The 12,748-nt window shown below is 39.7% G+C and overlaps 1 protein-coding gene across 2 annotated transcripts in view; it reads right to left on the reverse strand.

Annotated features, from left to right (window-relative positions):
• The window catches only part of MYOM1 (myomesin 1), a 122,331-nt gene that overhangs the window by 8,247 nt on the left and 101,336 nt on the right, over positions 1 to 12,748 (reverse strand). For both annotated transcript variants that reach the window (XM_070778874.1, XM_019986555.2), the window contains 9 exons: positions 11,234 to 11,370; positions 10,609 to 10,753; positions 9,808 to 9,867; positions 9,420 to 9,487; positions 7,581 to 7,694; positions 6,823 to 6,910; positions 5,777 to 5,815; positions 5,378 to 5,483; positions 174 to 337 (listed from right to left, as the gene is read on the reverse strand). In XM_070778874.1, the coding sequence (XP_070634975.1) occupies positions 174 to 337; positions 5,378 to 5,483; positions 5,777 to 5,815; positions 6,823 to 6,910; positions 7,581 to 7,694; positions 9,420 to 9,487; positions 9,808 to 9,867; positions 10,609 to 10,753; positions 11,234 to 11,370 (921 nt within the window). The remainder of the gene's footprint in view (positions 1 to 173; positions 338 to 5,377; positions 5,484 to 5,776; positions 5,816 to 6,822; positions 6,911 to 7,580; positions 7,695 to 9,419; positions 9,488 to 9,807; positions 9,868 to 10,608; positions 10,754 to 11,233; positions 11,371 to 12,748) is intronic.

A 12,748-nucleotide genomic window follows, 5' to 3' on the forward strand; every position in this document is an offset into this window, starting at 1 on the left:
CATCACCGACTCAATGGACAGGAGTTTGAGCAAACTCTGGGAGGTGGTGAAGGACAGGGAAGCCAGGCATACTGCAGTCCATGGGGTCACAAAGAGTTGGGCACAACTTAGCAACTGAACAACAGCAACAGCAATCTCCACTTTAGGTTCTAACCGGCAGAGCACCCGTTTACCTTGTCCAGAAAGGTCCACCATCTTCTGGTGTCCGGTTTTACCGTCAAAGAGCTCCATCACGTACTTGCCCTTGTCGTTGGGGGTGGGCTCGTTGATCTGCAGCCAAATCTGTTCTCCGGTGACCCCACTCTTAACTCTATCTGAGTACTTAATAGCAGTCCCACTGTTTTGATCAAAAGGAAACCTTGTTATCAGTGGCTTTCATCCAGAGCTTACCTTTACTTTGTCTTGTATTGAAGGTCTTATCATCAAGTTTTACAGACTTTCAAAATAACATGAGATCCTCACATGCTCTTCTGCTTCAGAGACATTATGGGCCCTGAATCACAGAACAAGGATTCCAAGGCCTGGAGTGGTGGGGTGCGGCAGTCTGCACACTGACCTCCCAATAGTGGTCTTGGACTCAGATTGCAGCACCAGTACTTCTCAGGGGTATTAATCATCTTTGTTTCTGCTTGGTTTTATTTGTAGGACTAATCTTTAAACAGAAAAGGCCAAACTCCACATATTATTACTGCACGTCTCACACAGATGGTCTATGGCTATAAATGGGGTTTTTACAGACTAGTTAGAAACAGATCTAAGGAGGTTCATCTGTGGCTGATATCTACTGACACACGTGGTTACAAAGCTATTTAAGACAAATGTAAATATGTGCTCAGTAGTCAGGCCAAGAATAAATGAGAAGCAGAGTTGCTGTCAAAATGAATGAGGCACCTACTCTGACCCTGGATGTGTGTCTCCTCCTATTCTGTAGCTGGTCATATGCAGAACCGCACATCATCTTCTTTACAAGACAATAAAAGCAAATAGAGCCCTTGGATCTGACAGTCTACAAACACTACTGTTAAAGATGAAATAAGAGAAGAAAGGTGGAAGTAGTGTACTCTCAGGGGCTTCCCTGGTGGCTCAGATGGTATAGAATCTGCCTGCAACACAGGAGATCCAGGTTCAATCCCTGAGTCAGGAAGATCCCCTGGGGAAGAGAACGGCAGCCCATTCCAGTATTCTTGCCTAGAGAATTCCATGGACAGAGGAGCCTGATGGGCTACAGTCCTTGGAGCTGCAAAAAGTCAGACACAACTGAGCAAGTAACACACACACACAATATACTCTCAATGATGTTAAACTCTATGAAAAGTTCATAAACATGTGAGGAAATAGAAAAAAATAAGTCGTAGCTATAGATCTTCCTTGAAGAAGGCAATGGCACCCCACTCCAGTACTCTTGCCTGGAAAATCCATGGACAGAGGAGCCAGGTAGGCTACAGTTCATGGGGTCGCTAAGAGTTGTGAGAGAGTCATTTCCTAGGCAGTTTGATAGGGAGTCTAGGGGTCCCCAAGGAGAGAGGGGTCTGGAATTCTCAAGGAGGAAGAAAGGACAAACTTTTTTTCTTTCTCCACATTCCTTAGGATTATATAACAATAATGTATCCTGCCTAAGGACAGTCTTTGGATTCAACCTTCTGTTATCTTAAAATGTTAATTATGGGAGTAGACCTGGTCTTTACAAGGATGTATCTTGCCTGAGGACAGTGTTATCTTAAAATGTAAATATGGGAGTAGGTCTGATGAGGTCTTTACAACCTCCAGACATTCTTTGGATTATATAACCTCATTGTTAACACTAGCAAGCGGGTACTCTTTCTGCCCCCTTCTGATGCCTATGTCAGAAGCTTTCTCTATCTCCTTTATACTTTAATAAAACTTTATTACACAAAAGCTCTGAGCAATCAAGCCTCGTCTCTGGCCCCGGATTGAATTCTTCTCCTCCGGGGGCCAAGAATTCCAGTGTATTCGCGTGATTCAACAACAACCTTTCAGTTGGACATGACTGAGTGACTTCACTTGCACTTTTCACTTTCATGCATTGGAGAAGGAAACGGCAACCCCAGGGATCCAACCTGGGTCTCCCTCCTGCATTGCAGGCAGATTCTTTACCATCTAAGCCACCAGGGAAGACCAAGAAAAAATAAGGTACTATACAAAACTACTTTTTTACAGCAACAATTATGCATGGAGAAAAGACTGGAAGTTTCCTCAAAATGTTCATACTGTGGCTAGGAAAGCCATGGGTGGTATCATATTATAAACTCTTTCTAATTTTAGTATGATGGTAAATATATTTTCTAAAACAAACATGTATTATGTTTGGGGTTGTAATAAATAAAATGAACTTAAAAAAATAAAAAAAACAAAAATCTCCATCAGAAATTTCAGATTTCAAATAAACATTCAGCATTTTTCTTATATACCACATTCTTTAAAAGATATTAAAATTAAAATGTCATAAAACATAGGGTAAAGGAACCCATCTGTACCCATAGACTTTAGCCTGAGCAATATATATATGTATATGTCCTAAAGAGTTAGAAAGGCAGACAGTTCTCTGCTTTGCTGTGATAAGTCTTGAGTTCTTTAATCTCTGGCTAACATGCATAATGGGCTTCCCCATAGCACAATGGTAAAGAATCTGCCTGTCAGTGCAGGAGATGCAAGAGATATGCACTTGATCCCTGGGTCTATAAGATCCCCTGGAGAACAGAATGGCAACCTGCTCCAGTATTCTTGCCTGGAAAGTTCCATGGACAGAACCTGGTGGAACACAGTCCACAAGATCGCATAATAGTACCTTACATCTGTAAAGCATGTCACGGTTTTCAAAGTGTGATTAATTCTCTTATTGAGTCCATCAGTGTTATGAGTTAGAACAGGTATTACTGCTTCTATTTTATATGAGGGAAACCTGAGTTTCAGAAAATTGGATGACTTGCCTAAGATCCAAGGGAAGAGAGGAGCAAAGTCAAGATCCAAACCCATTTTAAGGTGTTTTTTTTTGCATCACACCACATACTTACATAAACACAGGGAGAGCAATCGGTCCTTGGTTCCTGAGCCTTTTACAGTCACACGTCTGTGTGCACACAAAACACTCATGTAGCTGACATACCAAACAATGTATGAAGCTTATGCCTTACTAGTCTGACAGCAGTTTCCTTAAAACCCAATGTTCTAATTTTGGGGAACAGGTAATTCTATTAGAGATGATGTAAAGCCTTTTGATTCAATTAATCTATCTTCTCTTATTCTTCAGACAGATATATTAGAATGCCCTAGATGTCACAGAGGAATTTCCTAGAATCTGATCTATTTTACCTTACAATCACTTTCCTAAAATGTATTCTGTGAGAAATAGAACAAAGGAATGAAACTCCAGGCATTCAAAGTGGAATTTTACTTGTTTTCATTTTTTTAAAAAGAATTCAGGAAATCAATAGTAATAACAATAAACCTAACAAAATGCTGTTCTGCATAAAAGTAAAGTCATTTTCAAGAAACAAATGAATGCTTCATGGGACCCAGTTCTGGTGAAATGTTCAATCTAGACGTTTAATGAAACTTGAATCCAGAGTAGTGCTGTGATGGAGGAGCTCTGCAGCCAGGCTTCCTGGTTTCAGCCCTTCACTTATCACAGAGTTGATGACCTCAGGCAAGTCACCTCCCAGAGCCTGAGCTTCCTAGTCACTAAGTGATAAGTACCCATCTCACCGAGTTTGAATATTAAATGATTTCATACCTCTAAAGGGCTTGGAGCAATGCATGTCCACTGAGAAATGGACTATTCTTGCCATATTAGTAAACAAGGAAGTCACGCCTTGAGTGATCACAGCCCCTCAAATGTGAATTTCTGAGCCCAGAGGGCACCCAGGAAGGAGAACAATAACTGGGATCAATACCATGAGGCTGCAACCACTCCCTACAGGTGAGCCCTGAGGGGCTCAGGATGTGAAAAATGCAAGATACTGCCCCCAGATAGCTGAGATACATATGAAAGGAATGATTTCAGTAAGCCCAGACTTGCACCTTCCCATATAGAGAAAAGCAATGAATTCCTTAACTTGAGACATCTGGTTTTCTTAAATTTACAAAAATACTTTTGATGTTCAGACTACTTTCCCTTTGTTGCAGACATCTATGTAACCTGACTTCTCCCCCCACCTCCTCAGAACAGTTCTCTCAGGGCTACTTGAGAAGCTGCCTCCCAGGCTTAAGTCCTAAAAATTTGCACCAAATAAAACATAACTCTCAAAAAAAAAAAAACCATAACTCTCAACTTTCAGGTTGTGACTGTTTTTTAAGTCAACACCACTGAAGGGAAGCTCTAAGTACACAGTTGTTTGACTCCTCCCAGGGACCCACAGTAACCTCTGCTCGGCAGGCTGCACAAGGACTTTGGGAACGAATGTCCACTGCACCCCAAGAGTGGGTGAAGGTGGATGTGCCTTACTGGTTTCTGCGGCAGCCTGCTGGCCTCTCAGCTCAGGAAATTTCAGTGAAGCACAGAGGTCAGGGATCCTCTCAATGGTGTCAATGGGAGGCCTGGTTTGACTAAGAAACCTACTTCAGGCCTTGGAATCCCCAAGAAGAACTTGAATGAAATCCCTCCACAATTGCACAAAGGAAGCCTGGGATTAGAATGGATCTTCAGGCTCAATCTAGTTCAAATACACATTCCCAGAGTCATCTTGAGATGTCCAAAGCCTTCTGAGAAAACATGCTAATGCCCCACTATGCCAACTGCTACAATGACAATGATGATAAAATCGGGCACCTCTTTGGATCAGGCTTCTGGGGTCAATGAGCTTTAAGTCACACAACAGGAAACGTGGTGCAGCCTGCTGCAGTTTTGTCCAGAGCACAGCATAGGTTAGGTGTGCTTGGAAAGACCAGATAAGAACCTGGCAAAGCGTGATTGTGTGGAGGTGGAGGTAATGTTACAGAGGCATCTACAAATTGTGATTTGAGAAGGGGGTGACAGAGGATGAGACGGTTGGATGGCATCACCGACTCAATGACAGGAGTTTGAGCAAACTCTGGGAGATAGTGGAGGACAGAGGAATCTGACGTGCTGCACTCCACGGGGTCGCAAAGAGTCAGACACAACTGAGCGACTGAACAACGACAGATCACAGAGACAGATGCTCCAAGCCATGACTGGCCTCACCACATCCATGCTAAGGGAGAGTGCTAACCTCACACTGAAGGGACGGCCTGGATGTTTCTGTCCTACACTTCTCAACATCAGACTTGAGAAGTAAGCAGACTCCTTACCTGAGTGCAAGAGAGGGCTGTTGTTTGCTCCAGTCCTTCCTCTGAGTGGAGAAAGGACTTCTACACAGCAGTTAGGTTTTTATTCACTTACTTGTGGGACCAGTTAACTTTCAGATCATCCACGTAGTAAGTAACAAAAGAGTACAGCCGGATGCCCTCAGCTGTGCTCTGGATCTTCAGATCTGTTGCAGACAGAGCTGCAAGAAGAAAACACGTATTTAACACACCTGTAAGCCCATCCCAGTCTCCCCAGGTGGCTCAGTGGTAAAGAATTTCCCTGCCAATGCAGGAGACACAGGTTCGATCCCTGAGAAGGGAAGATCCCCTGGAGAAGGAAATGGCAACCCACTCCAGTATTCTTGCCTGGAGAAGTCCATGGACAGAGGAGCCTGAGGTGCTACAGTCCATGGGGTCGCAAAGAATCAGACACGACTGAACAAAACCAAGCCCACCCCAGAGAATAAGGAAGTATTGCCTTGTGAGAACTTACCTATTGTTTTACATACTTCAGTCATTAGCTCTTTAAAGGCTGTGGAAAGAGATTCATAAAGCTTTAGCATAAACGTGCTCAATGTCAAGTTCAATCTCACATAATTAGTTACATACGCTCTCAAAAGCATCCTGTCACAAGATGGACTTATTGACCAATTGACAATACAAGCTCAAAGAACTCAACTGTTATCAAGTTTTAAAAGATCTCTGCTCCTATTTTGATATTTTTGTTCCCTCAAATTCTTTGTAAACTGTCACCATATTTACATTCTAGAGAAAGAGTCATGGTGAGAATCCCAGGAATATTTTTTGCTTTAGAATTCCCTTCTTCCTAAGTCCCAGGAAGGCTTCGTTTACCTTAGAGGAAGTTTTCTTATCTGTGGTATCAATTCATGGTGAATTAACCATCTGAGTTCCCTGATAGTTCTCACCCTAATTAATGCTTTTTGCCAATAAACAAAAAGCACATTTAGTCCTGCCTCCACCAAGAGTGGGAAGGCAAAATTGAAGTCAGACTTCTGCTGTTCGTCAGCAATGTTGTTAAAGATCTTGCTCGGGAACAAAACTGGAAATGTGGGCGTCCCATGTAGGTTTTCTTTATCATGATATAATTGTCATCAGAGGCCTTGGGAAAATGGAAATTGTTTTCTTGCTCTGCTACTAACTGAGAGGCTTTGTGTTCCATGTATAACCTTTCCTGCCACCTTTAAAATAGTGGACTATTTTGAGACATGTTTTTCATGGTAGTATTTGATCCTGAAACAGTCTTCATAGGTTTGAAACAAAAATGATGATTGATATTGAAAACAGACCTCTAGTGGATTGTCAACTATACATTCTCTGAGGATCAAAACTACATTTCTGACTTGAAAGGAAGACTAAAAGTGGTTTTTGTTTTTTAATAAAATTCGCTCTGCCGTAATGGCAATTAAAACGAAACCTATGGACAAAAGACGAGCATGACTTGAATCTCCCAGCTCAGTCTCACTTAGAATTCTGGTCACTGGTGTATGGAACACACGGAATGGACCCTGGTGGACTGACCTTCATCCACAAGCTTCAGTCTGCTCTTATCTTTTCCTCTGTCGTCTTTCAGGACAACTTCATAAATACCAGCATCTTTCTTGGAAAACTAAGGGGAGAAGAGATACACCAGATTGCAGCTTGTTGTAGCCTCAGGATATGGCATTTGCATTTTTCAGGGCCCATGATTTATAGAACTGCCATCAAAACACACTGAACAAGCATTCAGCCATGTGAGCAATGACCAGTTCCCAGAGGGACTATCCATCAAAACTGGCTAGCCAGCAGCCCCGAGTTTTCACCCTCTAAGGTGACAATTGACTTGAGGCTTAAAGTCCTCACCCTTTGCTCTGCCTTCATTTTAAAAACTAATGAGCACATGTATTTGAAAGGCAGCTTCTTTTAGACAAAAAGTAAATAAAAACCTATACAGAAATAAATACTATGTTTGAATGTCTCTGTACCTTTAGGGAACAAGTTGAAGCTGAAGAGCAAACAAAGAACAATTTGCTTAACCGCCCTGCCACTCACCCATCTATGAGAAAAACTAGCTCAGAGAGGCAAGAGTTGTGTGTCCTGCCAACACTGTTTGGATGTCTGACAAACCCTCACTTATCACAAAGTGAGAGAAGCTTTGTGTCTTTACTGCTTGCTTTTTGGGTGACGTCAGGGCAAGGATCTATGCCCAGGGCAAAGGAACACATAATCTAGTCTCTGTATTTTGGAAGAACATGGGGTACAGAAGTAATACGCTGCATTTTATATTTATAGTCACCTACCTCTGTTATAAGGAGGGTACATATGCCATCCTTAAAGTCATGCTTTTCATCCACTGAAATCTCCCTATCATCTTTGTACCATACAATACTAGTCTCTTTCTTAATATTCGCCACCTAGGAGAAAAATAGTAGTTATACTTCTCAAGATAAAGGAATGCTATTCTTATGAAATTAAATAATTCTTAATGCAGCATTGGATATAAGAAAAAGTAAAGATTTCAAGAGAAATCAACTGAAAGCTGTTTTAACTGTTAGAGTTTAGAATAAAATAGATACAAAAGAATAAAAGTAAATCAATAGCATCTTTATTTCCAGCAGAAAAAAACAGACTTTAAAATCATCTCATGGACAAGAAAGCATGAAAGAAAGTGAAAGTGAAGTCGCTCAGTCGTGTCCAACTCTTTGTGACCCCATGGACTGTAGCCCGCCAGTTTCCTCCATCCATGGGATTCTCCAGGCAAGAATATTGGAGTAGGTTGCCATTTCCTTCTCCAGAAGAAAGCATAGAAGCATACAAACTAACATACAGACTTAAGTAAAATATAAAAATTTAAAATCTGAAGGAAGACAAATCCCATTAGATTAAAATAATAGTCTGTGTCACAAAAACAAATGACTTTATCAAGGTATCAGAATGTAGAAGCCCCTATCTATAACTAACTACTTTTGTAAGATAAATGAAGCTTTTCAAATAAATGCGAAGGGGAAATACGGTTAAGCAATCTTTTAAATTAAATATTTTTCCAATTTTATTGAGATATAATTGATATAATATTGCATATGTCTAGTGTATACAACATAATGATTTGATATATGCATTTTTGCAAAATGATCGCTGCAGTAAGTTTAGTTAGCATCCATCAAGTATGGTTTAATAAATTAGTCGCTTAGCAATTTTTAGGAAATTCATTTAAATCCTATATCCATACATCATCTCACAAATTTCAAATGGGCTAAATGACTTCATGTGCTTAAAGGGATCTTAAGCTTTATCCATGATGTTAGAATTTCTTATGAGGGAGAGTATATTCATATTTTCTTGTATAATTTAGACTGTATGAAAAAGTAAAGACTTCATACAAATCAAGAAAACAGTTTCAGGGACTTCCCTGGTGGTCCAGCAATTAAGAACCCATCTTCCAATGCAGGGGATGCAGATTTGATCCCTGGTTGAGGAACTAAGATCCCACGTGCTGCAAAGTGCGGGGCAGCAGGTGTAGGGGGAGGGCTAGTGAGGGATGCGCAGGCAGCGCACAAGGCTTTTTGGGGGCAGTGAAAATATTCCGTATGATACAATAATGATGGATACAGGTTTTTATATGTTTGTGCAAACTCACAGAGTGAATCAGAATGTAAACTATGGACTTTGGATGATGATGTGTCCATGTGGGTTCATCAGTTGTAACACTTGTACCATTTTGGTGGGCATGTTGATAATGAAGGAGGCTACGCACTTATAGGGACAATGCTAAGTGGGAAATCTGTGTACCTTTCCCTTAAATTTTGCCCTGAACCTAAAACTGCTTTTTTTAAAAAAAAGTCTTAATAAAAAAAAAGTCTCTTTTTATTAACTAGGGCATGTGTGATTAATTAAAACAATCATCTTGACTTTCCATATTTTTATATTGTTTTATATTATTTTAAATATTTCTTACCAACCAACGATTACAGTAACATTCAACAGTAAGGGCATATCACTTATCATTTTGGTGCAAATGATGAGAGATAAGAGGAGGTAAGAATGGAGGAGATAAGAAATTGATCTTCCTTTTCTTCTCACATTCTATTTTATCTTTATTCTCTTTGTACCAAATTATTAAAAATTTATTTACTTCTTACCTTGCATTTTAATAGTACATTACATTCACCAGTCACTTCCCAGCTCAAATACTCAGCGAAATGTGGACCTATAAAATTTTAATGACATCAGCAAGCAGCAATGTTAATCATGAATGCAAAAATCCAAACTCATTCTTAAGTTCTAAGTTGATTTATGTTTAAAGTGAAATTTTTGAAATTAAAGATTTAGTTTTAAAATATTTTAAAATGTGTAATAAAATGTGTAATATTTTAATCATTTGTAATGATAAATATTTTCAATTACTTTTATTTATCAGGACATTATTAACAAGGCAATAATATTCATTTTAGTTTGTTATGGAAATAACCTTAGAATATTTTGTTCAAGAAACTGAAGATTTTCTCTTTATTTACTGCCTACTTTTACCTTGTTTCCTGATCCATTCTTGACGCTGGAATTCGGCTTCTTTCTGGAGCTTTTTATAAACTGAAAATCGAAAAACAAAGAAATATGAAATAGAGTTGGGCGGTAAAAGTGTACATGCCAGTCACTGTGCTGTTATTTACATTCATTATTATAACACTCACATCAGACCACCCTATTTGTTTTCATTATTTATAGATGAAGAAAAAGGCTTAGGAAGGCTAAGAAACTTGTTCAAGGTCATGAAGTCAGGAAACGGTCAAATAGCTTTGGCTACTGCAAATGTAGAGACCTGGCCAGCGTTTCCATTGCTTTATTAAATACTACATTTTAAATCTTGGTGATTTCCACACTGGCTTATAACAGCTGCCATACAACCAAGTTGTAATGGATGATTAACTGATTTGACATGCTCTACTCATGCATATTTTTCTTCTTCATTTAAGTAATTTAAAGCAGGTACACATTACAAGAGAGTTTCATAGTTCCTGAGACATAATCCAGTCTGGGTTGTATTATAGTATCCTTCCCTGGAGAATTTTAGTAATAACTACTTGTTTATACATGAGATAATTTAAGTGCAGTCCTGCCTGTGAGCCAGTGATAACTTTGGTGTCCTTTTAAATTAACTTCTCATTTCTAGGAAATAAAGTACTATGGAAAGTATTAGCTATAATACTGGAACACTGGAATCCAATCAAGAAATAATTCCTGCTTCTCCCACGTGACTACTTTCCTGTGGTGGGGTATTTACATTGAAGGAAGTAGCAAAGGCTTTCAGATAATGTTCCACAGAACTCTCACCATCTCCAATGAGAACAAGGGTAGAATGGCCAGTTGCTCTTCCGTCTTGAACCTGGAAGGTATATGTGCCTTCATCCTCATCCTGTAGTTTTTCCATAAACATTTCAATTATACCAGTGTTTCGGTCAATATGCATCTTATATTTCTTCAGTGTAAAAAGGAAAAGAAAGGAAATATGTGAGATAGATAGGATGATAACAAGCCATGTAAAATAAACACACAAACTCCAAAGTATCATAATCTAATAAAATTCCTTGTTAACACTTTAATGAACGGTTTCAAAATCCTGATTCCAGAAAAATCAAAATATGTGGAATCTCTGACCTTGACCAGAATTGATTATTAAAAGTCTGACATTTACTTTTTTAAATATAACTAAAGTTTCATTACCCCAAATCACAAAATGTTATCAAAAAGTTGTTTTTAGATCCCCATTTCACTTGGGTAATATGATATAATCAATCTGTATTTCCTTTCTCATTTCCCACTTGTGAAATGATTTAAACCTCCCACCCCACGTTCAGTGGTTTTTATTACAACTTATGTGCATTCTAATAGGGCTTTCCCAGCCCTATTAGACATCCTATAACAATATGTTAAAAAATCTAAAACGTATAAAACCCACCGGCCCTTCAAAAATCTCCTTTTCGTTAAATATGTAGTTGACTTTGGCATTGGCAGACAGCTTCTCAGCCTGCATCCAGAACCGGACCTGGCCTTTCTCCAAAATTTCTACTGCCAATTCTGATTTAACTGGGACCGCTGTGAAAAATAAAATAAGAGATGTAATTATATTGATTGATGACCAATTGTATTGTATAGATTTTTTCAACAAGTGGAAAACAATAGAAGTAGTGACATGGCACCTTGTTCTTGTGAAGTGGAGGAGTGAGAGCGCTGTAGGAAAACTTGCTATGGATGGGCAGTAGAACTGGGCTCTCATCCTGACCATCATAGATGTCGTACTAAAAATGACAGAGATGGCCTTACCTCCTAGGATCACTTAGCTAACCTTTGTGACTTTCTACGGTTAGCTTTGGTTAGGATTCAGTTCAGTTTAGTTCAGTCGCTCAGTTGGGTCCAACGCTTTGTGACCCCATGGACTGCAGCATGCCAGGCCTCCGTGTCCATCACCAACTCCCATAGTTTATTCAAACTCATGTCCATTGAGTCGGTGATGCCATCCAACCATCTCAGCCTCTGTTGTCCCCCTCTCCTTCCCCCTTCAATCTTTCCCAGCATCAGGGTCTTTTCCAATGAGTCAGTTCTTCACATCACGTGGCCAAAGTATTGAAGTTTCAGCTTCAGCATCAGTCCTTCCAATGAATACTCAGGACTGATTTCCTTTAGGATGGACTGGTTGGATCTCCTTGCAGTCCAAGGGACTCTCAACAGTCTTCTCCAACACCACAGTTTAAAACCATCAATTCTTCAGTGCTCAGCTTTCTTTGTAGTCCAACTCTCACATCCATACATGACTACTGGAAAAACCATAGCCTTGACTAGATAGACCTTTGTTGGCAAAGTAATGTCTCTGCTTTTTAATATACTATCTAGGCTGGTCATAACTTTTCTTCCAAGGAGCAAGTGTCTTTTAATTTCATGGCTGTAGTCACCATCTGCAGTGATTCTGGAGCCCCCAAAAATAAAGTCTGTCACTGTTTCCATTGTTTTCCCATCTATTTGCCATGAAGTGATGGGACCAGATGTCATGATCTTAGTTTTCTGAATGTTGAGTTTTAAGCCAATTTTTTAAGCCAACTTAAAAGTTTTAAGCCAACTCTCCTCTTTCACTTTCATCAAGAGGCTCTTTAGTTCTTCTTCGATTTCTGCCATAAGGGTGGTGTCTTCTGCATATCTGAGGTTATTGATATTTCTCCTGGCAATATTGATTCCAGCTTGTGCTTCATCCAGCCCAGCATTTCTCATGATGTTCTCTGCATACAAGTTAAATAAGGGCAACAATATACAGCCTTGACGTACTCCTTTCCCGATTTGGAACCAGTCTGTTGTTCCATGTCCAGTTCTAACTGTTGCTTCCCGACCTGCATGTAGGTTTCTCAAGAGGCAGGTCAGGTGGTGTGGTATTCCCATCTCTTAAAGAATTTTCCCCATCTTGTTGTGATCCACAGAGTTAAAG

Source organism: Bos indicus, chromosome 24 (genome assembly GCF_029378745.1).
Source record: "Bos indicus isolate NIAB-ARS_2022 breed Sahiwal x Tharparkar chromosome 24, NIAB-ARS_B.indTharparkar_mat_pri_1.0, whole genome shotgun sequence".
NCBI lineage: Eukaryota > Metazoa > Chordata > Mammalia > Artiodactyla > Bovidae > Bos > Bos indicus.